A 26,087-nucleotide genomic window follows, 5' to 3' on the forward strand; every position below is an offset into this window, starting at 1 on the left:
CAGACAAAACCAAATCAAGATAATACAAAAAATTAAAGATATACCTTTCTCCGCTAAGACAGTGAAGAAAAGGGCTATTAAAATTGCAGTAACATCACCGATCAGCAAACCAAGAACATTAATTCAGTGCCAGTATACTCAATTGCCTGTGATGTGACCGATATTCGACGCGCTTTTATGCATGTGAACTCTGATGGGCCGCAAGAAGAAATTATCAAATTATACCACTGAAAGACCAGAGGCTGTGCTGAAGTGTTTAAATGACAACGGAATAAACACCAACCACCTGATTTCAGTGGCTATTTCATCATGAAGGCTCATTATGTATTTGGAGCCAACTTAGTCATTTTTATAGTAGGCTAATATAGATACATACAGCATGTGTTTCCTTCATTATAAGGCTTTACATTTTTTGCGGCTCCAGACATATTTGTTTTTTTTTTTTTTTTGGTCCAATATGGCTCTTTCAACATTTTGGGTTGCCAACCCCTGGGTTAGTCGATACACACACATGACTGTTTGACACTATTTTCTGCACATACAGAGTCAGTTAAGGACCACAGACACCTGCATTGTGAAATGCGGAGGTTTCTTTTTCCTATACAGCGTGCGGTATCGAATTCCATTAAAACAACACTCTTCCAGCACTTCATACTCACATCCAATACCTCAGTTTGTCACAGGGGGCATGTATAAAATGTTTGACAAAAGTCGACAAATTAAAAAAGAAACACGCAAAATAACATGAAACTCTGGAGGAAATGTGGATCTCGTGGAATGACATTAATCGAACTATGTGCTATAACATGCAAAACAGCATAATAAACAGAACATTCAAAAAGCAACTCATGTAAACACAGCAATCACTTTATTGTCTTATTCAGATTAAAGCAAATAATTTGATTACTGATGTCCATGTAAACGAATTCATTGCAAGTAATTAGGACTAATTTGCCTAATTTAAATGCTAATAATCAGCCAAAAAGTCTTAAAATGCTATTTTGAAACACTATAGGCAAGATGTATGTGGCAACACACCAATAAATGATCAATGACCATCTTTTTCACAGCAATTACAAGTGACCTACATTAAGAGAGTACAGAGAAAACATTCTGAAGTGTGAAAAGTGTGAGATCAACATGACTCGTCAAACAGTCTGTTTACACTTTAGGTGTAACACAGTACACTCTGTATCAGACATGATTGCTGAGTGGACAGATCTTTAGCTAGTGGCGTCCAATCCAAAGTGACATCTTGGACATATCGCCAACTTTAGATGGGCTGGGAATCCCACCGCGGGCTACAAACGGCTTCGCTCTGAGACTGTATGACCTTCAGGTCTTCAGCGCAGCAAATCTAATCATTCCTGACCAAAGTGCTGCCTCTGCCTTTCTGTGATTAGCAGCTCTTCGACAATGCATCACGAACACATGTAAATACGATCGCTGATGGGAAGGGGCATCGCTGACAGAATGACCCATTTTGTGGCAGAGCAATGCAACGTCGATCGGTCAACCATGGCACAGAACAAAAGCAGTCAGCCGTGAAGCCATTCGGCCGAAGGGATTCCAGCCCTCACAGCCACCAGAAGCTGGAAAAAAAAAAGAGTATACTCACAGGTCCTTGATTCTTACTCAAACCTTAAAAGCACTGAGAAGGACACCCGAGGGGACAGAGACACAAAGGATATGGGTGGGAACTGAAGGGTTCCTCGGTGAGCTAATGCTGTGTGACGGGTAAGTTCGCCTGAAGGAAACACACTATGTTCACCATACACACCTTCAGAGCAAAACAACCCCACTTCATGTTATTTAACTTCTCAGTCAACCGGTTAAGCAGAGTGAAAGACCACAGTAAAGGTCCCGTTGGAGTGGATGAAAAAACAATACAATTATACATTTAGTCCTGGTTCACTAAGTGCTCACACACTGACAATTTAAAGGGCTGCCTTTTCATGAGGCCCACTTATGATGTTATCTAGACTTTTTACAGTACAAAAAAAAGCATAATTTACATTTTAAAAAAATGTCCACAGTCCCGGATATGTAGTCTTATCAGAATTCACCTGTTGAATAGATGTAATGGATTGCAGGCTCAGGCTTAAAAAGCACACTGCGTGCCAGCCGATGTTATTGGATAGGATTGATGGCCCACTTCTTTCACAGATACAGTAGATGCTAAGGCTGCACAATATACCCAGCAGGCACACAACGTAATAGGTTAATATTAGGTTAAATTTAGGTCGTGATGACAGGTGACCAAAATTCAATGTCTAGCCAGCATCTAAGAACAATGTAATATCCTATAATGTTGTCAAATAACATTGATATTTGGTTGATTTTTAGGTCGTGTTGGAAAGTGAAAGAAATCCAAAATTGAGCAAACATCTTAAACCAACATCATATTGACTGACATTTATTTGAAATACTGACATTTATTTGTCAGGCATGGCAACCAAAATCCAACATCTGATAGACGTCACAGTGGTAGCATTAACACAACGTCAAGCTGTAACATCATTAGATGTTGATATTTGGTTGATTTTAGGTTGGACTTTGACGTCAACCCGATTTTTATTTCCAAACAAAATGTAACGTCCCCACGACGTTGGGGTACAACGTCAGTCTGATTTCATGTTTACATCCTGTGCCTGCTGGGTTATATTTCAGCATCATTCATAATAGACCCTTTTCACATTTCAGAAGTCGTCATAGTTGGGAAAATTTAAAGCGCCGTGATAGAGTTCAACAAATTTTGCTCAAAATAATAATTAAACAAAACTCTACGATGATGTTATAAAGACTTCAGAAAAAGGAAAGAAATTGTGTGAGTCTGATGACGGCAGCCAGAGGAAAGAATAAGATTGTTTACTGTCCTGTCCCATAGATGCTGCATTAGGAATGCCTGCACAAGCAATAATTCGTTTTTTTGTAATATGAAGCAAAGATGATATTCTACATACATAAATACATATGAATGTTTGTGTGTTTTTTTTTTTTTAATCTAAATAAAAATTTTCAGGGATTAAAGATGTTGATCACCATTTAATGCATAACAGGCTTGTGAAAACGAGCCATAGTCACGTCACAGGATATGCAATGTTGAGGTTATGTTATAATATAACATCTTCCTGTTTTTTTTTTTTGAGACCTGTGCGAATGTATATTGATTTTAAAAGCATTCAGGTATAATAAATTTTACTGTTTGTAACTTTAACAATGATTAATTTTACAGAATTATTTTTATTTGTATTATTCAATTACTGCACCTACTGTTAGACTCAGAAAACGACAAACTGTATTGTATTCAATTGTATTTTTGTAGATAGTTTATTAAATTTTATGCAGATGCACATTTATACAGAATCATCCCAATCAGTCTAAAAATATTATTTTTTTCCAAATAGAGATATTCGAGTCATCTGGTAAAAATTGTTTTCATATCGCAATATATATTGCAGCATAACAAAATAAAGCAACATATTTTTTCCAATATCATGTAGATGCTGCAGTAATTCAAGTTAATAAAATACATACTGAGATATTAACCAATAACAGAGAAAACAAGAGTGAACCCATAATTAAAAAGTTACTCAAACTTATGTGGTGTCACGTTACTGTCATATTCAGTATAATCAGCACAGCATCATCTTTCAATCAATCAAACTTCCCTGTTTGTGAACAAATCTACAGTAAAATTAAGTGACTTTATTAAAAATAAAGTTAATCCACTCTTAGTATTGGGATTCAAAGGAAGGCAATTCTAATGATGTAAAGCACTGAGCAGAATCATGCTGTCTTTGGTTCAATCTTTATCATTTAATTCATAATTTGAAACTGCATATTCCTTTTTTTATTATTTACCTACCTACTGCAGTGTGAATCAAAGAGCAAAGCAAAACAGTCAGGTGTTGATTTCATTTTTTTTTTTTTACTGAAAGTTTTGTATTCTGAAACTATAGGTTGTTGACCTCTTGTATGTCAAAAGATAAGAAAATATTGATTTCTTAGTTCATGACCCCTTTAAAACCAACCCCAAAGATACCAAACAGATGGATACATAAACTTTTATGACATATACATAAAAAGTGACATCAAAACCCAGCATACAAATTGGCTGCAGGTTCCTTCAAGATTTTTCTGTGGGGTTGTATAATGAAGCACTTCAGAGTCTGTGGTAAATATAACTCAACAATACCTGAACATTTTGTTCTAAAACAAAGACAAGCACCCAAGCATTCAGATCTTGCAAAATATTAGAAGCCTGTCACACAACATAATGGCTTCGAAATCCACATTTTTGGTAATTTTCCTTTGGGTTAGTCCCTGATTTATTAGGGATCGCCACAGCAGAATGAACCGCCAACTATTCCAGCATATATTTTACACAGCAAATGCCCTTCCAGTCGCAACCCAGTACTGGGAAACACCCATACACTCTGACATTCACACACACACACACACTCAAACACTACAGCCAAGTTAGTTCATCCAATTCACCTATACTGCATGTCTTAGGACTGTGGGGGAAACCGGAGCACCCGAAAGAAACCCACATGAATACAGGGAGAACATGAAAACTCCACACAGAAATGCCAACTGACTGCGACTTGAACTAGTGGCCTACTTTTTGAGGGGACAGTGCTAACCACTGAGCCACCATGCCACCCAAATCCACATTTCTATTTCGCTAATTTACTACATATATAAGGCATTGCAATGTGCGCATGTGCAATAATCACATCACAGGATCTGACCATACGCACCACAGATTGAATTTGTGCCATCTTCAACCATAGTAGGGTGAATGTTACTATTTTGGGGGGAGGGGGGCATTTATGGTTTAAGGCCTATGTAAACACTCCAAGCAAGTTTTACCATGCAAAAATGCTAACAGATAACCAAGATTTAATTTATACTGTGAAGACAGGGCTATTTTACATCTGATTGTTCTATTTCTGTACCTGAAACTGTGAGTCTCCACAGAAGAAAAAAAAAACATGGAGCACTGTTTATTTAATTTGCATCTCTGTTCTATTGCATTTATCTTTGCTTATCATGTTTATTGTATTTTATGCATACACACTCTCTTACAAAATTGCCCCAATCATTCTGAAATAACAAATTATTTCCAAAGCTATTCAAATTATCAGGTGAAATTGTTTTGATATTGCAGAAAAACAAAATATTGCAACGTCAGCATTTTCCTGTCACACAGCTCTACTCGTGAACTGAAAAAACCCACTGTAGAACACAAAGGTTTTTTTATATACTGTATATAGTAGGCTTAGATTAAACATACACACAGAAACACCCTCTTTTAGACCTTTGCAATATTTACTCATGTAAAGTCGATTTATAATATATATATATTGAAACGATTTGAATAATGAAAAGAGTGAGAATATGTTACAGTGCCACCTTGAGTTATGATATGAGCTTGAACACGTTTATATGCAGATTTTATGCATGACTTAATCAATGAAGCCCATGCTGAATTCAGTACAGAATATATCAGATTTAAGGAGTACTGTAGGAGGGTATGTTTGCTACTCTGAATGTCCTGAATTAATCCTTATTATGCACATGTAAAAAAATAATCATTCAAATTAACATTGATTGGTTCTTATGTTTTTTGATTAAGCAAAACGATTCAACTTTAAGATCAGATTGAGATATAATAACTAAGCCCTATAATGCAGTTATGTTAGCAGCAGGTTATCAAGCTGAAAGTCTTTTTATGATTAGGTTTCATTAGATTAGTAAAAGCCAATCAAACTCACACTTATATTATAAGCATTCTAAGCTATAAATAAGAGTCTTTCACAGCCGAAACAGAAATGAGGGTTAAATGAAAAGTGTACCAAATCATCTAGATAGTTCCAGTTAAAGTGAAGTTGATGGATGGAGCGAGGTCCACTAATGAGCCGTTTCCTCTGCTTTTAAGCATGCTAGATTTTTTTATACTGCAATAGGAGTAAATTGGGGTGCAATTCAGCCTGAAATTCAGCCAAATGTACTCTTATTACATTAACATCTTGTGAATTCAGGGAACACGGGAAACATAGCTTATCTTACCATAGCTACAGGAGTAAACAACATTTGAAATGTTGAAAGATGTTAAAAAATGTATGAAGTTTGCTTTCTACCAACCTCAAAACCCTTGACACCAGATAACAATATATATTTTAAGCACAAAACCCATTGATAGCATATCACATTACATCCTTTCATCATATTGAAAATCCTTTCAGCCAAACTGCTGTATAAATGTAAAAGTCACACAAGCAATGTCCACTCACACTGAGAATACGGCGATCTGCTTCTATACACTCACACTCTGAGAAACTACATCAGTCGAGTCAGAAGTATGACAGATGGCATAAAAAATGACACAAGGATCCAACGCTGTCTAGAACAGGACTCTACAGACTCAAGACATGCTTTCCACAGTTTGATTCAAAGATTTTGGCTTTGAAGAAGAAGATGTTTTGATGGATTCCCACAGGTTCTGGTGCTGAGAATCAGAAATTGTACAAAACATGAGTCTTGTCCCTGCTCAAATTAAAGAGACACAGATTTACACTAAAAGCCTGATTTTGTAAAGCATTTGAACACCAGATCCTGATTTGCAGTCACTAAAGTGACTAGAGCAATGCAAATGATTTGACACGCTGCAATTGGCTTTCAGCTCATTGTGAATCCCAAACCACTGATCATGTCATTGAAAACCACACTAAATCCATCTGCTTCCACCCATTGCTTTTAGCATTTATCATTATTCATGAAAGTCAGCCAACAGGTGTATATTACGAACACCAAGGACTGCTTATGAAGCTAAAAAGGTAGAAAATCGGTGGCACGTCCTTCAACTGTAACAAACTTAAAAGTATGATTATGTGCTTTGTGGTTAGCCACATCACAAAGAGGCCCCAATTATCCTTTAAGATCTTACAAATTAGCTATTTCAAATGCAAAACACATTGACACACATGCAATTTAGCTTAATAGCAGATGTTTTCCTGTGAATAAAATGACAGCCATAATGTAATTTCGAAACGTTCAAAACATTTGGTGGCTCTACTTTAATTAGGAATTCCTTAAGAAAAATGCTTAAAAAGTTCACATTTTAAGATGTAAACAATCAAATATTCATAATTTGCCAGAATGTAAAACATAACCAAGCAGAACTAAGCCACAGACTCATCCTTCATGTCTACAAACAACATCAAGCGCAGTTCTTTTTACGCTGGGCATCTTGAATTACCAGGAGTTCACAAGCATAGCGACTAAACATGCTGAAAAAGCACTTTTTCCTTTCAACAAATCTTTTCCCTGTCCTTTTCATATTTTAATTCAGCATCTTTGTTACGGCGAGAGAGACGTTTCCTTTGTATGCCACGGAGGCATCAAAAGGAAAACCCTTGATAGCTCCCCCGAATTACAATCAAAGTTCAAGAAGTCTGTAAGAGGATGTGGGCTTGTGGTAAAGATCTCTGACTCCCATATGCTCCAAAAATATGTTGTCTTTCAAAAAGCTAAACAGAATACATCAGTCTTGTGGAACGTGTGAGGATGTGTAGCACAAGCAACCCTTTGTGCAGGTGTCTGAGAGATTTTGACATAAAGGACTTAACCTGACTCTGGAGAAAAAGAGGCCAAATCTCAGAGGCAAATTAGAGCTGAACTTGTTTCTCGACAGGCGTCTGAGTGAGAGTGCACTCTGATTTATTTCCCAAAGTGTGGGTAGGAATACCAATGCCTGCTCAAAGCAGCAGAGCGCTCCGACGATAAGGCCTTCATAAATCCCACCAGCCTTTTTAAGTTCACTCTTGCATCTGAGCAAAGAGACTTCCTATATCGGAATCGCTCTACATATACAAACCTCCAAGCCGAGTGCATCTCGACTGGCGACTGAGATCAAGTGGCTTTGATTTCTGCTTGCTTGTAAGTCTATTGCATGAACTGCCCGCTTTCAATCATCTCAAAAGTCCAGTAACAACAAGGACTATAACACACCACACACAACCTGCCGCCTAAATGGATATCGGTAGGAGGATATGTAGTGAGTGTGCTGAGCCAATGCCACTGTCCTTTCTTATCCCAAAGGTTTTACTTTGAAGATGAAAGACAACTCTTATTCTCTTGTATCCGCTTCCCCTACAACTTGTCTGTTGCTGCTGGTAGGGCATTCAATTCTCTGTGGAAAATCCATGCTCATTTGAGGTTCTGGCACAAACGTGCACCACTCGCTTACTTTAAACAGGGGCCTGATTAACAGGCTCAGCCTAATTAGCTGACATGTGAATGGAAGACCACAGTTACATCTCACTGCCCAATGTAGTTCTGTAATCAATAGTCATTAGTTGTAATTAATAGTGAATCTGGCACCGCACACAAGTGCTGCGAGTAGCTAAGCAGTTTTTCTTCTTCAATATTGCAAATACCAGACCTCACACAAATGATTTTGAGGCGCAGACTGTGAAAGATCACTGTTTCAAACCACGCAGAGGTTAAGTCCCACCTTTCTGGGTGAGCGGTCTTCTCCAGTGGCTGCAATTTCAGAGGCAATTGTAGACTCCGAGCACAAATTCATTGCCAAGACAAATAACGTCACAGTGACCTTTTAATACCATTCAGTCAGCACACTGCAGTAAAATGTTAAGGCATGAATTCACAGGTTTTGTTTTATCGTACGAGCATTGACTCAGGACTGGTTAGTCTTCACAAAATGTAAAACATAGCAGACAGCATGACCAAAATACACATAAAGAATCAAGTTATACATACCAGTTTCTTCATCAATGGAAAATCTTCCGAGGCCACTTCTAGCATTGATAGAGTATCTGATCACTCCATCTCTACCCTTGTCATCATCCTGAGCAGTCACCTGGAGGACACTTGTACCATGACGAGAGTTTTCTTTTACAGAGCCCCTCACTGCAAATTCAGAAAAGTATGGCTCATTGAGGTTCTCGTTGACATCAATGATTTCCACTTCAAGATATGACTCGGAGCGAAGCTTGACTGGAAAACCCAAGTCTTCTGCAACTAGTGAGAGATTGTAGAACTGTTGCTTCTCATAATCCAGGTCCTTAGCCACCTTAATGGCACCACTTTCAGAATTAATCTTAAATGTTCCGTTGAAGTCGTTGGGCAGGGAGTATCTCACCCATCCACCAGATCCGATGTCCGGGTCTTGCGTTTGCAGCCAAGCTATCACTGCACCTATGGGAAGGTCTTCCAAAACACGGCAACTGTAGCTCTTGGGAATAAACACAGGAGCACAGTCATTTACATCCTCAAGGTAGACTCTCAGTGTTGTCTCAGAGAACATCTGATTCCCTCTTTCTGCCTTATCTGTCGCTTGAATTTTGAGAGTGAAATCAGAAATGGACTCCCTGTCCAAATGACCAGACACATAAACAGAACCAGTCTCGCTGTTTATGGAAAACAGAGGGGTGTTTGTTAACAAGGTGTATGAAATTTCACCATTCACGCCAAGATCATTATCTGAAGCTGTGACCTGGATCACTTCTGTGCCAATGGCTGCGTTCTCTGTTACAACAGCAGTGTAGCTCTCGAGGGAGAATTCTGGGCTATTATCATTCACATCCTCAATGTTTACAGTTAACAATCTCCAACTGGATCTCTGTGGAATGCCCAAGTCATATACAGTTATGTTAAGGAGGTACCGGTCTGAACGTTCACGGTCCAGCGGCTGATAGATGTATATTAGGCCAGTTTCTATGTCAATATTAAAACAGCTGTCACTGTTCGGATCTGATATGGCGTGCAGGATGCGACCATTGTAGCCTGTGTCACCATCATTTGTGTTCACCTGAAGGACACTTGCTCCCACAGGCATGTCTTCACGAACTACAATATCTGATGGAAAGGATTCAAACTGAGGTGTCTGTTTGTTGACAGAAAACAGATCTGTGTAGCCTTCCTCCACTTTGGATTTGCTAATAGCAGTGGCTCGTTTCAGAAGTTTCTCAGCTAACTTTTGTGCAACTTTTGTGTCTCGACAATTAAAACTCCTTGCTGGCATACTGCCTCGGACTAATGATATATTTACAAATGTGGGTTCAGAGAGCATCTCGCCATCTGACGCAACTATTTTCAAGTTAAACTGTTCAATCCTTGCACTCATTGCACTGAGGGGTCTTTTTAAAGACAACATCCCAGAGTCTGGGTTAAGACTGAATACATCTTGCTCATTTCCAGACAAAATGTCATATTTAACCAATCCAAGCTCATCAATATCAATGGCAGACATTATGATGATGATCTGACCAACAGGAAAATCACGTCCTATTGCACCTTTACATGACACACGCTCAAAAAGGGGTTGGTTGTCATTGATGTTCAAGACTTGAACTGTAACATTTACCTCACTTTCTTGTCTGTAAGGTGAGCCCCAATCTGAGGCCCGGACAGCAAATACATACGTCTCCAAGGATGATTCAAAATCCAGTTCTTTGGATGTCATTAGCTCTCCTGTAGTTTGGTTAATGATAAACGGTAGTGGTTGAAGGCTGGCTATACTGTATGTTATGCACCCATTCTCACCTTTATCATCATCCACTGCTGATAGGGTGAGAATGACTGTGCCAATGGGAATGCTCTCATTTACAAAAACTTCATAAAATGTGCTGGTAAATATTGGTGAATTGTTGTTAGCATCCTCAACCTTGATCTGCACTTTTGCTGTCATTCCACTCACTGTCTCCATCACCTCTAAATTATAAAGCTCCTGGCTTAATGTGGTAAACTCTTGTGCTGTCGCGATAACACCAGTAAGTGGATTAATTATAAAAAATATTGAATCAGAGGTCAGACTTAGGGCATAGCTGACAACCGGCGGTCTTGGGGATATCCTCACAGTTTTTACAATGGTCCCTGGAGGTGCAGTCTCAATAATTGAAGTTTTGTAAGTTTTCCTTTCAAAACTCACTTGCACAGACTGTGGCTTTTTCACTAGGAGCTGTACAGTCTGAGCGCTCGAAAATCTTGGTGGTGTGCCTCTGTCTTTGGCTTGAAAAGTGAGATTGCAACCGTAAGGAAATTTATCCCAGTTGACAGGCTCAGACATCTTTACCTTGTACTCATTTCCAAGTGGAGCTCTGTCAAGGACAAACTGCTCCTGAGGATCACCTGCAATAATGGCAACCCACTCTATTTCTCCATTGGGTCCTTCGTCCAAGTCTTCAACAGTAACAACAGCATAAACCGGCTCTTTGTCTGATATTAAAGGGTAAAGTGCGACTGCAGTCAGAGTTGGTGGAAATTCATTGATACGCAGAACACTGATCACTAGTTTGGCTGTACTGCTAATACCGCTGTTCCCATAAACCTTCATTCCACGATCCACTGCTAAAACTTCAAGGTCAAACCTGCTCTTTTTATCTGCATTGGGCTTAGCTGTGAGTGATACCACCCCGCTGGTTGGGTGGACAGCAAACTCCTCAACCTCTTCTCTGAAGAAATAGTAAAACTCGCCATTGGAGCCGATGTCTGCATCAGTGGCAGTCACCTGAGCCACATTTGATCCCAAAGGAGTACTTTCTGGAATATTAATGGCATAGGAAGTGGGAGAGAACAAAGGTCGGAGGTCGTTCATGTCCATAATTTGCACATTAACTGTCACAGAAGCCTCCAGCCCCCCTCCGGCAGTAGCCCTCACAGTTAATGTATAATTATCCTGCACTTCCCGGTTCAGAATGGCAGCGCTGCCACCACTAGTCCGTATGCGGAGAAAACAAAAGTCCCCCAACATAAACTCCTCAGCCTGAAACAGCCCCTCATCGTCTCCAGATTCAATGGAATATTCGATGTCTAAAGGACCCAACTTAGACAGAACAATCCCCATTTTAACATCAGTCCTAATGTATGTCCGAGCTGCACAGTTCTCATAAATGGTGGCATTGTAGATGGAGCTGGTAAATTGAATAGAGGTGGACACTGGCTCCTGTAGTTGCCCCAAACTGGAAAGCAAGTGGAGGAGCAATAAGGAGAAACTGGTGAGATGGATCCTCATACTGCCCCCAGGGCAGCGGTTTATAGCCATGCCATCATCCAGTTACCCTGCAAATAAGAGAAATATATGCAGTAAACCGTTTCAATCTAGAGCATTCATCTCTCATAGACATATCTTATTGCTCAAATAAACTTCAAGGCAGTTATTTATTCAGAAGCCCTTGGTTTGGATTAAATTGTCAAAAAAAAAAAAAAATTATATATGCCTGACCCTGTTCTCAGTGGACTCAGTAACACCCTTTCACAAAAGATTGACAATACAGATAATCTAATTAAATTGATAAGAGCACAAATGAAGTGTAAAAGGACATCTTTACAACAAATATTATTGAAAAAAACTAATATTAAATTAATTTTACAAGAGCAACAAACAAAAAGATATCTGAATAAAAGGTATATGAAAAGCTCATATCAAATAAATTTTACTAGAGCAAAAACATAGATATCTAAATCATCCACAGTTGCAATTATTTTTGAGGCATTTAAAGTAAACAACTTTGATTATGTCAAACAAAACCCGATTTCTCCAAAGAACACACGAGTCTCCAACAATATGCGATTGCCATCAAAGGAAACTTTCACCGCTGTAGGGTCTATTAAATAATGTATATTAGCGTGATCGAGCATTCCGTTGTTCTCCGATAATTAGTGCATCAAAATATGTGAATAAGCTCTTACCTCTGGCTTAGGGAGAAAGAAATCTGTGCGCTGCAGACATCCGAGACCCCGCTCCGTGAAACTACATCCTTCACTTCTTTCTTGCCATACAGCACTCACTGCCACTCACAGTTGACTGTAATCAGAGGAGCGCGCATCTCCTGAAGCGCGCTCACGGCACGTTATCCCGTGAATGCGCAAATGACACCGCTGTTGCTGCTGCTGTCCCATAGCAACACTAAGATCTTATCTTACACGATTACATGACAATTCAATTAATTAGTTAAAGATAAGAAAGAGCGAACAATAATCTTGTTCATTTGAATATAGTTCAAAGCGCATTCGTTTCACATATATTCATTATTTAGAATACGTTTGTAATAAGGATGTAATGATAAGGATAATTAAATGTTACGTTTTAAACGTATTGAACAAGGTTAGTTTTTGTGCACAGCCTTGTCTGTGTTTTTATTTTAAACTCTGTCAAGCGGACCATCCCATCTCTCACACAGTCCCACTCCGTGATTCCATCACGGAAACTAATACCGAGCGATTCCGGAATCACACGATTGGAGCCGAGGCACTGCTCGACAACATACGGAAATACACGAAAGATTCCGGAAGGACTTTACCACGGGAAGCAGCGGCAGCAGCGAGCTAGTCAAGATAACATTCCTTCTCAAACAACTTGTACAGTATACGCTAGTATTTCCTATCAAACATTATGTCTTTAATGTGTTATAATAAGGGATGTGGACAGCGTTTTGATCTCGAAAAGAATTCAGATGGTAAGACTTTAAATAGTAAATAAGCGATAGCTCGGTTGCTATGGTAGACAAGTTAGCAGGGTAAATCAAGAGGCAAACCCTAACTTACTTGTGATTAATAATAGTTTATACATGTTACATATAAAATATGTTTTATTAACCAAACATGACAGCCTTACAAATGATTGGCATGTTAGTTTAATTTACCGCTATTTAGCATGTTAGCATTTAGTAAAGTATCTAACGTTACAATAAATGTTTGAATGAAACAATCGATAGCACAGTTAATAAGCTGATATTTATTTTATAGATGGCTAAAAACAAGACAGATATATTAACTTCTTAACCAACAATCCTGTAGCTGAGCAGTTGGAGTGTTTTGCTAACTGTAGGTATATACACGAACATGTGACTATACTGTTTTGACGTCACTTTTCACAGTAAATCACTTTCTTCCACAGATGCATGCACATATCATCCTGGAGTGCCAGTGTTTCATGATGCATTAAAGGTGTGAAGATCAGTTCATCATTGATAATATTATAGAATATTATCTTGCCTTTATTTACTGTTTATCATAATCAATCATATTAAATTGTCTCTCGCCTTGCTTCCCTAGGGTTGGTCTTGCTGCAAGAGACGAACTACTGACTTTTCAGATTTCCTCAGTATTGCAGTAAGTTCTGCAGATGAGATCAGATCATAGATATTTACATTAGTTGTCTCCTGCCCTGTTGTTGTCTGTTGGAAGGAATGCGTCAATAGAGCCGCCTTTTTAGTACAGGATTGCGCTCCTTTGAAATGAATGCAGGACCAAGCTGCAGTGGAGGACTGTGGTCATCCAGAGCAAGAGATTTGCACAAATATGCATATATCTGATTGAGAGTTTTCCCGGTGGTCATTATGCTATATATATATATTTTTTTATTTTTTTACTTGCGAAAATTATAATTTTACATCCCTTTTTTACATGGATAAATAAGTGACCGCAGGGGCGTTTCTGATGAAGAGCATGCGTTTGTGTACATGCAAGTGTATTATCCTCCCTCCTGTAAGATTTGATCTAATCCATGTCCTAAAACACACCCCCTCCTGCTTTCACTTTTCTTACAAATGAGGGAGCAATTCAATTGTGAATTAATCCCCATTATGAACGACTCGTTCTCTTAGCCGACAATAATACAAGTTTCTAGCACCGCAGCGTCTTGTTGTCATATTTCATTTACATTGTTTGCTGATTTTATTCAGCAAAACTAGTATAAGCCGAGTGTTTAGTGCAAGTTGGTGCTCCTTTGCCTTATGGTCAGTGCAGTAAGTGACTGTATTATCATCAATAACGTTACTTGTTAAGCACAAAAGTTCGTCACATATAAAAAGGTAAAAATGAAATTTTACCTATGAAATGTTCTGCCTTTGTGCTTTGTTTGCTCGTTACTATACTTGTACACAGCGCTTAAGTCCAGCATCTTCATGTTGGCACACTGTCCTGACTAGTGCGATTGAATGACATTTGTGCTAAGAGCACTGTACAAATGTGGCGGTGCTATTGACGCATGCTCAGGGTCCGTATGCCATATCTAGTATACATCCATGGGATCGGATAAGCTTTTCATAAATGGGAGTTGTGTATTTGCTCATATGGTTTAAAATTATTGAATTGTCTGCAGCCTTAGCATGTTCATATGCAGGGATGGGCAAAAATGCATTTAAATGTATTTTAAAATAAAATACCTAATACATCAATTTTAAGTGTATCAAAATAAACTACAAATTACAGCTACAACAATTATTAAAATAAAATACTGCATTTTGTATTTTAAAAATACTACAAAATACTCTTACAAGGGAGCATACAATTTCTTTGCAAACCTTTCATCAATAGGCCTGTTGGATCAATCCTTTAACAATTAAATTGACAGTAAACTGTTTAAAAGCAACAGCTTTTCTCTGCCACTTTGTTCACCTATAGGGGGAAGTTGTGGCCTAATGGTTTGTAAGTTGGACTTTTAACCCAAAGGTAACTTTCTTTTTGAGTTACAAAGTCAAACTCATTAACCATTAGGCCACAACCTACTATAGGTGAACAAAATGGCAGTATATTTAAAAATTCCTCTGCATTTCCACCTACAGCATTAAGACTGAGATTGATGATGTTCTGAAGCTCCTCATTTTGTTCTCCAAGACTGACATTTTATTCCATGTAATTTCTTAAGCAAAGATGCTGAATTGATTAGTTTACAGCAGGGGTGTCCAAACTCGGTCCTGGAGTGCCGGTGACCTGGAGAGTTTCTCCAACTTGCTTCAACACACCTGCCAGGAAGTTTCTAGTATATCTAGTAAGAGCTTGATTCACTGGTTCAGGTGTGTTTAATTAGGATTGGAGCTAAACTCATCAGGACACTGGCCCATTATATATTTCTAGTCTTAGCATTGCTCAGTATACTATTTTCAAAAAATGTTGACTTGCTCCTGAATCTACCTCCAGCATTTGTCTGTTATATTCTTTAAGCATATTTTCCATCCATAATCTAATCATTGACCTCCAGCCTTCTTAAAAATGAATCAGTTTTCTGTTCTGATCTCAAGCTTTCAGACAACAATCAGAGGCCTCATTTATAAGTTGTCATCATGTACCGTAGACTTCTTGCAAAGGATTTTACAGTATTTTGAAACTACAAAAATGCAAGACACAAAAGTATTTTGATACGAAATATTAAAGGTGCAGTAGGTGATCTGCCAAAATGCTAACCGCTTAGCATATTATGTTTGGATGGTGGGAAGGGACTGTGATTCAAAGCCACGCCTCCTGAAATTGCAAACACGCGAACCGTTTCACAACAGTAGACAACCTACTAGTTCATGTCATTCGCCAGTTTAGGCCGGCGGCATGCAGGAATTACATTCATTACTAAGCCATACTTGCATGCTATTTCAGAGCAAATATTCAGGGTAGCATGGTAAACAGTATAGGAAGGCTGCCATTGTTTAAAAATGAGCAAATGTGAATATAAAAGCAACTTCAGCTCAATAAAGCAGGTTAGGTGGAATAGCGCTATTTACAGATGTTTTATTGTTAAACTAAATAAAAATCTACATTATTGATGCTGTAAAAGGCCCTTATAAAACTGAAAATAGTCACATCAATATTTCGCCGGGAGATTTCAGTGGCTTCACAACACATCTGTGCATATAAGTCATTCATAACACAACACAATCTAACATAAGCTTAGCCTGACTAAAATAGTTTTAAAACAGAACATTACCTGTCTAACAGTAATACTTCAGCCATGGTGTCGTCCTTTCTCCAGTGTGCAAAAGTATCTCTAATACTGATTCAGCATTTGATTTCACCGCGTCTGTGATTGTCTCGTGAACGCATGCACGGATAGCGGATCTACGTAAACAGAGATGCGTAGAAGTCCGAATCTACATTTGCTGACAGACAGTTTGAGCTACTTATAGGAATTATGTGAGATGTCAGCCCGACAATATTTAATTGGATGAACATTTTTTAGTTTTATGCCTTACCCAGAATATAAAAATACATATAAATGTATGTAGATAATTTTTTTACAAAAATGTTTCTAAAGACAATCACCTACTGCACCTTCAAGCCATTTTCATCAAACCTATCAAATACAAATTACAAAATACTGTTTTGTATTTAAAATGCGTATTTAAAATGCATGTATCATAAATACTCCCTATCCATGTTCATATGTTTTATTAAATCTTAGGGGTGCACGAAAGGCCCTCATAATCAGGAGAAGCCCGCAGAACCTGTGAAACCAGAGGTGAAGTCTTCTTTAGACAAGAATGATGTGAAGCCAAAGTATGATGAATTTATTATCCAAGCACCAAAACCTCTTGAATCCATTCAGCGACCAAGGTAAATGCACACTTGAAGAGGACATTTGTATTTTCTGGTTCATTAGCTCAGATGTGCAGATGATAAAATACTTCAACATTAAATTTACTTTAGAGTACAACTACTTATCTTTAGCAATCCACCTAGCTGAAACTCACTTTAATGATTAACAATAATAAATGACTGAAAATTGACATTTCTTATTGTCTTTATAGTCCAGATGAGCCTTTTTCTATCCTGCAATCGAAGATCTCCCCTTCACTCAAACAGGCTTTAGAAAAGCTCAAATTAACTGAGGAAAATGCACATGAGATAAAAGGTACGAAAAGCTAGAACCTCTTTTTCCCTCCCGTTCCATATTTGTCTTTTATTCTGATGCATTTTATTCTCTTTCTTGTATTATAGAGGAGGATAGTGATGAAATTAAGATAGGGACGTCCTGTAAGAATGGAGGCTGCAGTAAGGTACTGTTCTCTCTGCCTGCTTCTTAGATTAGAAACCATGGCACATTGAGTCTCTTTAGTCCATTATAAACAATGGGTTCTGCTTTTCAGACATTTGCTGGACAAGCCAGTGATGATGAGACCTGTTTGTATCACGCTGGCATGCCTATTTTCCATGAAGGGTAAATTAGCTACTGCTAGAAAAGTATGGATGGAGAAATCTCAGATGTATCCGCAGACTCCGCAATTAAGGCTTTTTTTATCTTTCCTCATAAAAGGATGAAATATTGGAGCTGCTGTAAGAGGAAAACCTCAGACTTCAACACGTTTCTGTCTCAGGAGGGTTGTACCCGCGGAAAGCATCAGTGGAAGAAAAAAGATGCAGTAAGTGTCTGAGATGGGATTTAAAAGTCAAAGCACTATATTACTTGAATTGATTTTTTTTAAAATCCTCTAACATTTCACAGTTATACTGTATCTTTTCATTCAGTCCAATAAAGCAGCGTAACAACTAGAGCTGCAAATTATATCGTTTCAGCATCGAAATGTCCGCATGCGCAATAGTCACATCACAGGATCTCAATGTCAAGTATACCAGTAGCTTGTAGATTAATAGAACGTTTAACCATTTAAAGTGTATTAATAGCAATAGTTTTTTCTCCCCTGGTAAACACAGAGATTAAAGGATTCAAGCACAAAAAACAAGAACGTGTGTAGCTTTAACAAACACATTTTATAGTGAAGACTACCATGTTTGATTTTATATTATATTTTTTAAATATGGGTCCAACTGCTATCCACTTGTTAAGTGTGACGTTACGCAAATTGGCTTCCGAGTCCAATCGCTCTATCAAACTGTAAGGGAAGACTCAACGAATTGTAATAAATGATTAGAAAGCGATGTATTACTAGAAAAAAGCATGATCGCTATATATATATATATATATATATATATATATATATATATATATATATATATATATATATATATATATATATATATATATATATACATACATACACACACACACACACAGAGTTAAAGTTAGAACTATTAAACCCCGTTTTAATTTTTTTTTTCCTTTTTTTAAAACATTCACCAAATGATGTTTAACAGGGCAAGGAAATTTTCACAGTATTTCTGATAAAAGAATTTCTCCTGGAGAAAGTCTTATTTGTTTTATTTCATCTAGAATAAAGGCAGTTTTATTTTTTTTTAATTATTAGCCCCTTTGAGCTATATATTTTTTGATAGTCTACAGAACAAACCATTGTTATACAACAACTACCTTTTTACCCTAACCTGCCTAGTTAACCTATTTAAGGTTTTAAATGTCACTTTAAGCTTATAGAATTGTCTTGAAAAATATCTAGTCAAATATAATTTACTGTCATCATGACAAATATAAAATAAATCCGTTATTAAAAATGAGTTGAAAAAAAATCTCTCCATTAAACAGAAATTGAGTAAAAAAAAATATTCAAATGAGTAGCAGCTTGAACCCGGAAACAGTATTCCATACGTCACGACTTAACAAGCAGATTAAAACCTAGCAGACAAATATAACATAAGCACTTTTTTCCCACACTTGTATGATTTCCACTAAAAATCTAGTTTAAATTTAATTTTAATAATTTAATTCTTTAATAAAACCTAAATATTACTAAATACACTAAATAAAAACATGTTTCAGTTGAGATTACATCAAGTAAAAACATGTGCATTAAACCTAATTTTAATAATTTATGCAGACACTCTCCTATATAATCACCCTAATCGTTCTGAAATAATTCTTCAAAAAGTTATTTAATCTATCTAGTGAAGTATATTTCATATCGCTGCGACACAGTGGCGCAGTAGGTGGTGCTGTCGCCTCACAGGAAGAAGGCCGCTGGTTTGAGCCTCGGCTGGGTCAGTTGGCGTTTCTGTGTGGAGTTTGCATGTTCTCCCTGCATTCGCGTGGGTTTCCTCTGGGTGGTCAGGTTTCCCCCACAGTCCAAAGACATGCGGTACAGGTGAATTGGGCAAGCTAAATTGTCCATAGTGTATGAGGGTTTGTGTGAATGAGTGTGGGTGGATGTTTCCCAGAGATGGGTTGCAGCTGGAAGAACATCCACTGCGTTAAACATGTGCTGGATGAGTGGGCGGTTCATGCCGCTGTGGCGACCCCAGATTAATAAAGGGAATAAGTCGAAAATAAAAATTAATATATCGCTAAAAAACTAAATACTGCAGTATCAATTTTTTTCCAATACCTTGCAGCTCTAGTAACAACACTATAGAAGTAACAAAAAGAGCATGGGCTCACATCCAATTTGCAAATTGCCAAATAATTTGTTGAAGACCATGATGTTGAGTGAGTATAATTTTTCTTCATGTAAAAGGTGACGTTTTATGTATGTGTGCAGGGAAAGAAAGTTGTACCTTGCAGGTTTGATTGGCACCAAACAGGAAGTCAGGTCATCATTTCCATTTATGCGAAAAACTCAGTACCAGAGCTGAGCTTGGTAGAGGGGAACAGCACTGTGGTAAGAAAACAGGGTCACTTGTGACATTAAATAAAATTTTAGATAAGTGATTTATACACATTTACACAAATGTTTGTGTTTTAGCATTATTCATGTTTACATTTACAAAACAAGGTTTTTATGCTTACAGCTCAAAATCCACATTATATTTGAAGGAGAGAAGGAATTTGAGAAGCAGATCAGTTTATGGGGGGTAAGTAAAGTGTTTTTCATGAAAGCTCTATACCAGTGGTCATCAACCTCGTTCCTGGAGGGCCGGTGTCCCTGCAGGGTTTAGCTCCAACCTTGATTAGCTTGTTCAGGTGTGTATGATTAGGGTTGGAGCTAAAATCTGCAGGACACTGGCCTTCCAGGAACAAGTTCTGTGATCCCTGCTCTATACATTGAGACATTAGCATTACCAAATTATACATTGTTCCCGGATAGGCTTCCCAAAGATCTCCACATTTTAACATTCTCCTATGCTACTATAACAGTATTTATTATTTTATTTCAAAGTTGAAAGAGGGAAAAAAAACAATCAAGGTCTTACACTTAAACCAAGTACTAGAAGCCTAAGATTGTCTTTTTTTCCCCCATAAGGTAATCGATCCAAGTAAAAGCTTGGTGAACATGATGGCTACCAAAATTGAGATTGTGCTGAAGAAAGCAGAACCAATGTCATGGGCACGACTGGATCTTCCACCTGTAGCACCTCCAAAGGAAAAAGAAAAGGAAAAAGATGTTGATAGTGAGGACGAGTGTGATGATGATGAGGATTAAGAGACTTTAAGAGGACCACCATTCACAGCCATCAATATGAATGGGAATGTTTCTAAGGTGTGACAATGATGCATGAATGTGAGAAATTCTGGAGGATGTTCATGTTTGTCCAATGTCAAATTCTAAATGTAAGTTACAGGGCATGTTTAGAGGGTAATTTAATTAAAGCTCTCAAGACACAACGGTTACGGTTTATGTTTCAGATCAAAATATGTCCAGTCTTAGCAAATATAACCTCCCCCCCAATTAAGATGCTTAAGTACCTTTAAAAAAATGGTTTCATTTAGATCAAGTAGCAGGCATATGAATTTTGTATGAGTCTCAGATAATCAGAGTCTATTTGCATACTAAATTGCAATTAGTCTTGTATCTACTGCAGTCTTGGAGTGTGCATATACGGCCAAACAAGATAATTGGTCTCGAGACTTGGCACATTTAGGTGGCCCATACAGATTTGAACTTTAAAACTGGGCTACTTTGTCTCCTAGCCTGCGCTTAAAGAAAACAATTTACATTGTCAGTTTAGTGGCTAATTCATACAAGTTTGGTCCTATGAAAACATTGGATTTTTAAAAAGCCATGGCACCAAACCATGCCCTTCAACATCATTGGGTTAGGAGCAGATCAAACCAAATTAAATGACAATATGAATTTATAGGAATTAGCCACTAAAAAGTTAAAATCTTTTGCCTTTCTGGGTTTTTCCAGAATCATTATTAAAAGGGCACCTATGATGAAAATCTTTTGGAAGCAGTTTAGTAGGTATAGGTAGTGTATAAGAGTTTAAATTTCCTGACGTTTATTTAAAAAAAAAAAAAAAAGTAAATAAAAAATTACGGTGCAAAAACACATATTCTGTGTGAGAACTTTGAGTAACACAAATGTCATTACAATCCAATTCCTCAACAAATACATAAAGTTGAAAGTTACTATTAGTATTTTTCAAACATTACAGGAGGTCTGCTTCATGTCTGATTGAGATACACTAACAGGCATGTAGGAATAGTGGGTGGGGAGATTTAACATTAAGAAGCACAGACAACAAAAACAGCCACAGTGTGTTCAAAGCAGAAAATTTACAGCATTCTGAAAGCTAAAAAAAAAAAAACAATCTTATGGATATTAAGCTGAAGTTGACATTCTGGGAGACAGTAGAATCCTCTTAAATCTTGAAAAAGTGTTAAAATAGGTGCCCTTTAATATAAATAATTTAATATAAAAAAAAATTAAAACAAGGCAAGAATATAATGCAAAAATATCTATTTATTAAATGCAATCATTTTAAAAGAAATCAAAAATCAAATCTCTTTTGGACGTCAGATGCTCCAAAGACAAAGTTTGCATCTGTGGCTTCAGTTGTCAGGCATTGATCTTCACCATCCTGAGTGAACAAGAGATCACAATGGGAAGGTGTATTATAAATGCAGATGGGAAAAAAAAAAAAAAAAGTTCTATGGCAAAGCAGGTCACAAGATCAAAAGGTGCATTTGCAAAGTGTTACAGTAATGTCAAATGTCTCCATGCTAACAAAATCATTTAAAAACGACACCCACCTCACTGAAATACTTCTCAATTAGAGCTTGAGCCGCTCTATAAACAGCATTGTTCTCATGGTTCTGAAGAAACTCGATTCGATCCAGCCCTCCCACTTCCTCCACCAACAAACAAAGCTTATCCACCTCCCCTAGTTTCTCGGCAGCCTGCAGAAGGCACGCGGTTAATATTTTAGCATATCCCACACAATGCCTACCACTGGGAGATGGAGTAGGATTTTGCATAAAGCCACACAAAAGCAGACTCACCAGGAAAATGTTACTGATGGCATCCAAGATGACCAAGACAGTCTTGGTGTCTTTAACTTGCAGCAAGTTCAAAATGGCCTCTAAAGCACCACACTTGACCAGATGAACGACTTGCTCTACAGTCCCACCGCTTGTGTAGTTAGTCACTGCCCACACTGCCTCACGTTGGGTTTTGAAGTCACCCTACAAAAAAATAAAATAAAAAGGTGGGGAGGGGGGCACAGCACAAGACAGAATTCAGTTTAGCCAGTTGCTCAGTGAAGACATTCTTCTATATTACCTCAAAGATTTGACAATACGTGTTACGGTGCACTTTTGCCAACTGGAAATGCAACTACATTCGAGAAGGCCCCAGGAGGGACTGCTTGTATAATTGGCCTCATTTTATGAGCAGCTTTAGAAGCACACAATCAAAGCCAAAGCATTTTATGGGGAACTTCTGCGGGGGCAGAAGATAAACATGCAAGCAAGGCATCAGTTATGACATACATTCCTTAGTAGATCCACTAGTGGAGCCAACAATCCACACGTGATGAGCTGTTGGATCTGTTGGCAGGGTCCAGCTGCAATGTTGGACACTGCCCAAGCTGCCTCCTTCTGAACACTGGACTTCTGATGCCGCATCAGCTTGGGCAAAGCACTCAACACACCTGCATCAATGGCCGCTTGCGTCTGCAGGTCTGAGCCACTAACAATGTTCCCAATCGAACGTAGTGCTGGAGTCTGGAGAATTGGAGTCTTTAGTCCAAGGTCAACCCAAAAATAAAGATTCAATATTAAAGATGTACTTACCACCACAGCAAGTTCCTCAAAGCCCAAGAGTTCAACCAACCGTGTGAGGATTCCAGCCTTGATGATCACATCAATTCGCTCGTTTGGTCCATCAGTCAGGTATGAAATGGCCCAGCATGCATCAGACAAGATGGATTTGTCACTGTGATGGAGTAATTGAATAATAGAGGGGAGCATTTGTTGGACAGCACTGAAACGGGGAAAGGGATTCTTGTTCCTACAAAGGTTCGACAGGGTCCATGTGAGATTGCGAAGGTATCCCACCTGCAAAACATTGTGGGGTTTATTTTCTCTGTGTTTATTTATATTTACAACTCCAGAGGTCTAGGATAGTAAATCTAAACTCACAGGAGCATCTGGAGTGAGCCGTGCCAACAGCGCAGGGATTACCCCACAGTCAATCAAGGCATCTCTATAGGAGGAACCATCACCTAATAAAAAACAATGACTGCATTGGCAAGCAATTTCCAAAAATAAATAAAATCTTGCATCTTAATTTCTGAATATCCATGTATAAAGGTTTCTCAAAGCAAAACAGAAAATGTTTAATCTTAGCATGCTTTCAAGATGCAGAGGCCCCTTGGAACTCAAATGATCCTAACCTGCAATGTTGCCTAAAGCCCAGACAGCCTGTTCACTGATGTTCAGCATTGGTGAAGCCAGCAGTGCGATGAAGGCTGGCACCGCACCGTGCTCTACCACCTGCTGTGTGTGCCAGGAGGTGCCAGATGCAACATTAGTAAGCGACCAAGCAGCCTCAAACTGCAGCGTGGGGTCATCGTTCCTGCCTAGAAACTCCACAAAGCGGGTCAGAAGTCCTGCCTCAATGATCTCTTTCAGGGGAGGGTTCCTTTCCCGAGAAAGCAGCTTCCTGTAGGGACCAAACTAAAGGTTGATAATCATAACACAAGTGTCCAATCCAATTTCTTAAAGGGGCATCGTCCTGCAGATTTCAGCTCCAAATAGTTCCAGCACATCATCCTGTACATTTAGTCATTACAAAAGACACTTATTAGCAGGATCACACATTTAAAATAAGTCTGGAGCTTGTCTCTGTAGGTGCACCCTCCAAGAACAAGTTTGGACACCCTTGCTTAACACACCAGGATATCATTGATAGTAAAATTAACATTTGTAACTAGACCTTGCTGCTTGACAACCGTTCCTCTGCTTCTCTGGGCAGTCAGTGTTCACGTTTGCAACAATTTCTTCAATTGTTGTACAGATGACCTTAATAAAAACAGCAAGTTGTAAGAGTCCTGCAATAATGTGAGGTCTAATTAATAGAAAAAAAATCAGTCAACACCTGTTCATTGTCCGTGTTAAACTCTGGTGAGAGAGGTTCTTCATCTCCCAAGGATGTAATATTTCTTCTCTTCATGATACCCTCAACCCTTTGAGCTTTTCGAAGCTCAACACACTCCGCAACTCTGCGGTCACGCAGTTTCTGCAAGCGGAGATACGGTGTGAATATCAAAAGATTAAAGACTGAATAGTTAAAAGGATGAAAATAGTGAGAATGGATGCTCAGCTCACCGTCGGCTCCTTGCCCTTATTTTTGAACTTGGACATGCGTTTATCTGAAAGATTTTCTGTAGGCATTTTGAATCTCAGTGCTGTAGCTGACACAAAAAAACACTTATTAAACTTTCAGAAAAAAATATTTTAAGATCAAACGTTACAATAAGTGATAAAACAGAGCCGACAGCGCAAGACTGTATACAAAACAGCTCCACAGACATGCGCAAACAGTTGCAATCAGCTTTATATAGACGAGCACAACTAGAATCAGGTGAGATTTATTTGTAGCATACGCCTCATGCCAGAGGATTTCTGAATGCTTTGGTTTACATAAAATCGTATTTCACATTTTGTATCACAAAATATTATTTTAGTTAAAACTTGAGCTAACACCATAACCTTGATAAAGATATTAATATTTAAAACATGTTCCTGTGAAATAAAAAAAGTATGTTGTTGCCCTCTAGAGGCCAAAAGTGATATGGGAAGATGCTGCATGTGTTTGGTCCTGAAATAGCTATTTGATTTGTCTATCTATTGATTTTATTATTCACAACATTGAATTCTATTAAAAATTTATAGCTGATAACAATTCATTACAATCAGTACAGTTTAGGCCTAACACAGAAGGGTGGACTGACAGAAATCCTGGGAGGGGGGCATTTTTGAGGGGTAAAGCTAGGAGAGTGTAAAGAGTGTGTAAAAGTGTAAAATTCAAGTAATTAAATGACGGAATAGCATAAATATTGGAAGAATGTTCTTGCTTGGAGTTGCATGTTATATTAAGTCAATATATGCACAAATATTGTTTTAATGAAGAATTGTTTTTCCAATCCAGTGAACATTCAGAATGGATGATGACTGGACCAATACGTCCACAAATCAAAGCTATATTATATATTTT

The 26,087-nt window shown here is 38.1% G+C and overlaps 3 protein-coding genes across 3 annotated transcripts in view; 1 reads left to right on the forward strand and 2 right to left on the reverse strand.

Annotated features, from left to right (window-relative positions):
- Nucleotides 1-12,837, reverse strand: part of fat3b (FAT atypical cadherin 3b) — a 126,055-nt gene extending 113,218 nt beyond the window's left edge. The window contains exons 1-2 of the mRNA XM_087270569.1: nucleotides 12,721-12,837; nucleotides 8,791-12,090 (exon numbers count right to left, since the gene is read on the reverse strand). Of these exons, the coding sequence (XP_087126695.1) occupies nucleotides 8,791-12,073 (3,283 nt within the window). The 5' untranslated portion in view covers nucleotides 12,074-12,090; nucleotides 12,721-12,837. The remainder of the gene's footprint in view (nucleotides 1-8,790; nucleotides 12,091-12,720) is intronic.
- A 502-nt stretch (nucleotides 12,838-13,339) lies between these two features.
- Nucleotides 13,340-21,247, forward strand: chordc1b (cysteine and histidine-rich domain (CHORD) containing 1b). Its single transcript, NM_200339.1, is given in 11 exon segments — nucleotides 13,340-13,487; nucleotides 13,928-13,977; nucleotides 14,086-14,142; nucleotides 17,204-17,355; nucleotides 17,550-17,653; nucleotides 17,740-17,798; nucleotides 17,889-17,959; nucleotides 18,056-18,161; nucleotides 20,187-20,306; nucleotides 20,437-20,499; nucleotides 20,889-21,247. Coding segments are annotated over 11 exon segments (1,026 nt in total). The 5' UTR covers nucleotides 13,340-13,423; the 3' UTR covers nucleotides 21,069-21,247.
- A 1,069-nt stretch (nucleotides 21,248-22,316) lies between these two features.
- kpna7 (karyopherin alpha 7 (importin alpha 8)) lies at nucleotides 22,317-25,398 on the reverse strand. The gene is given in 10 exon segments (NM_213070.1): nucleotides 22,317-22,449; nucleotides 22,622-22,768; nucleotides 22,871-23,053; nucleotides 23,360-23,593; nucleotides 23,663-23,926; nucleotides 24,011-24,093; nucleotides 24,265-24,533; nucleotides 24,807-24,892; nucleotides 24,969-25,109; nucleotides 25,199-25,398. Coding segments are annotated over 10 exon segments (1,563 nt in total). The 5' UTR covers nucleotides 25,265-25,398; the 3' UTR covers nucleotides 22,317-22,359.
- Between the last annotated feature and the right edge of the window lie 689 nt (nucleotides 25,399-26,087).

Source organism: Danio rerio, chromosome 10, assembly GCF_052040795.2.
Source record: "Danio rerio strain M-AB ecotype USA chromosome 10, GRCz13ab, whole genome shotgun sequence".
NCBI classification, from domain to species: domain Eukaryota; kingdom Metazoa; phylum Chordata; class Actinopteri; order Cypriniformes; family Danionidae; genus Danio; species Danio rerio.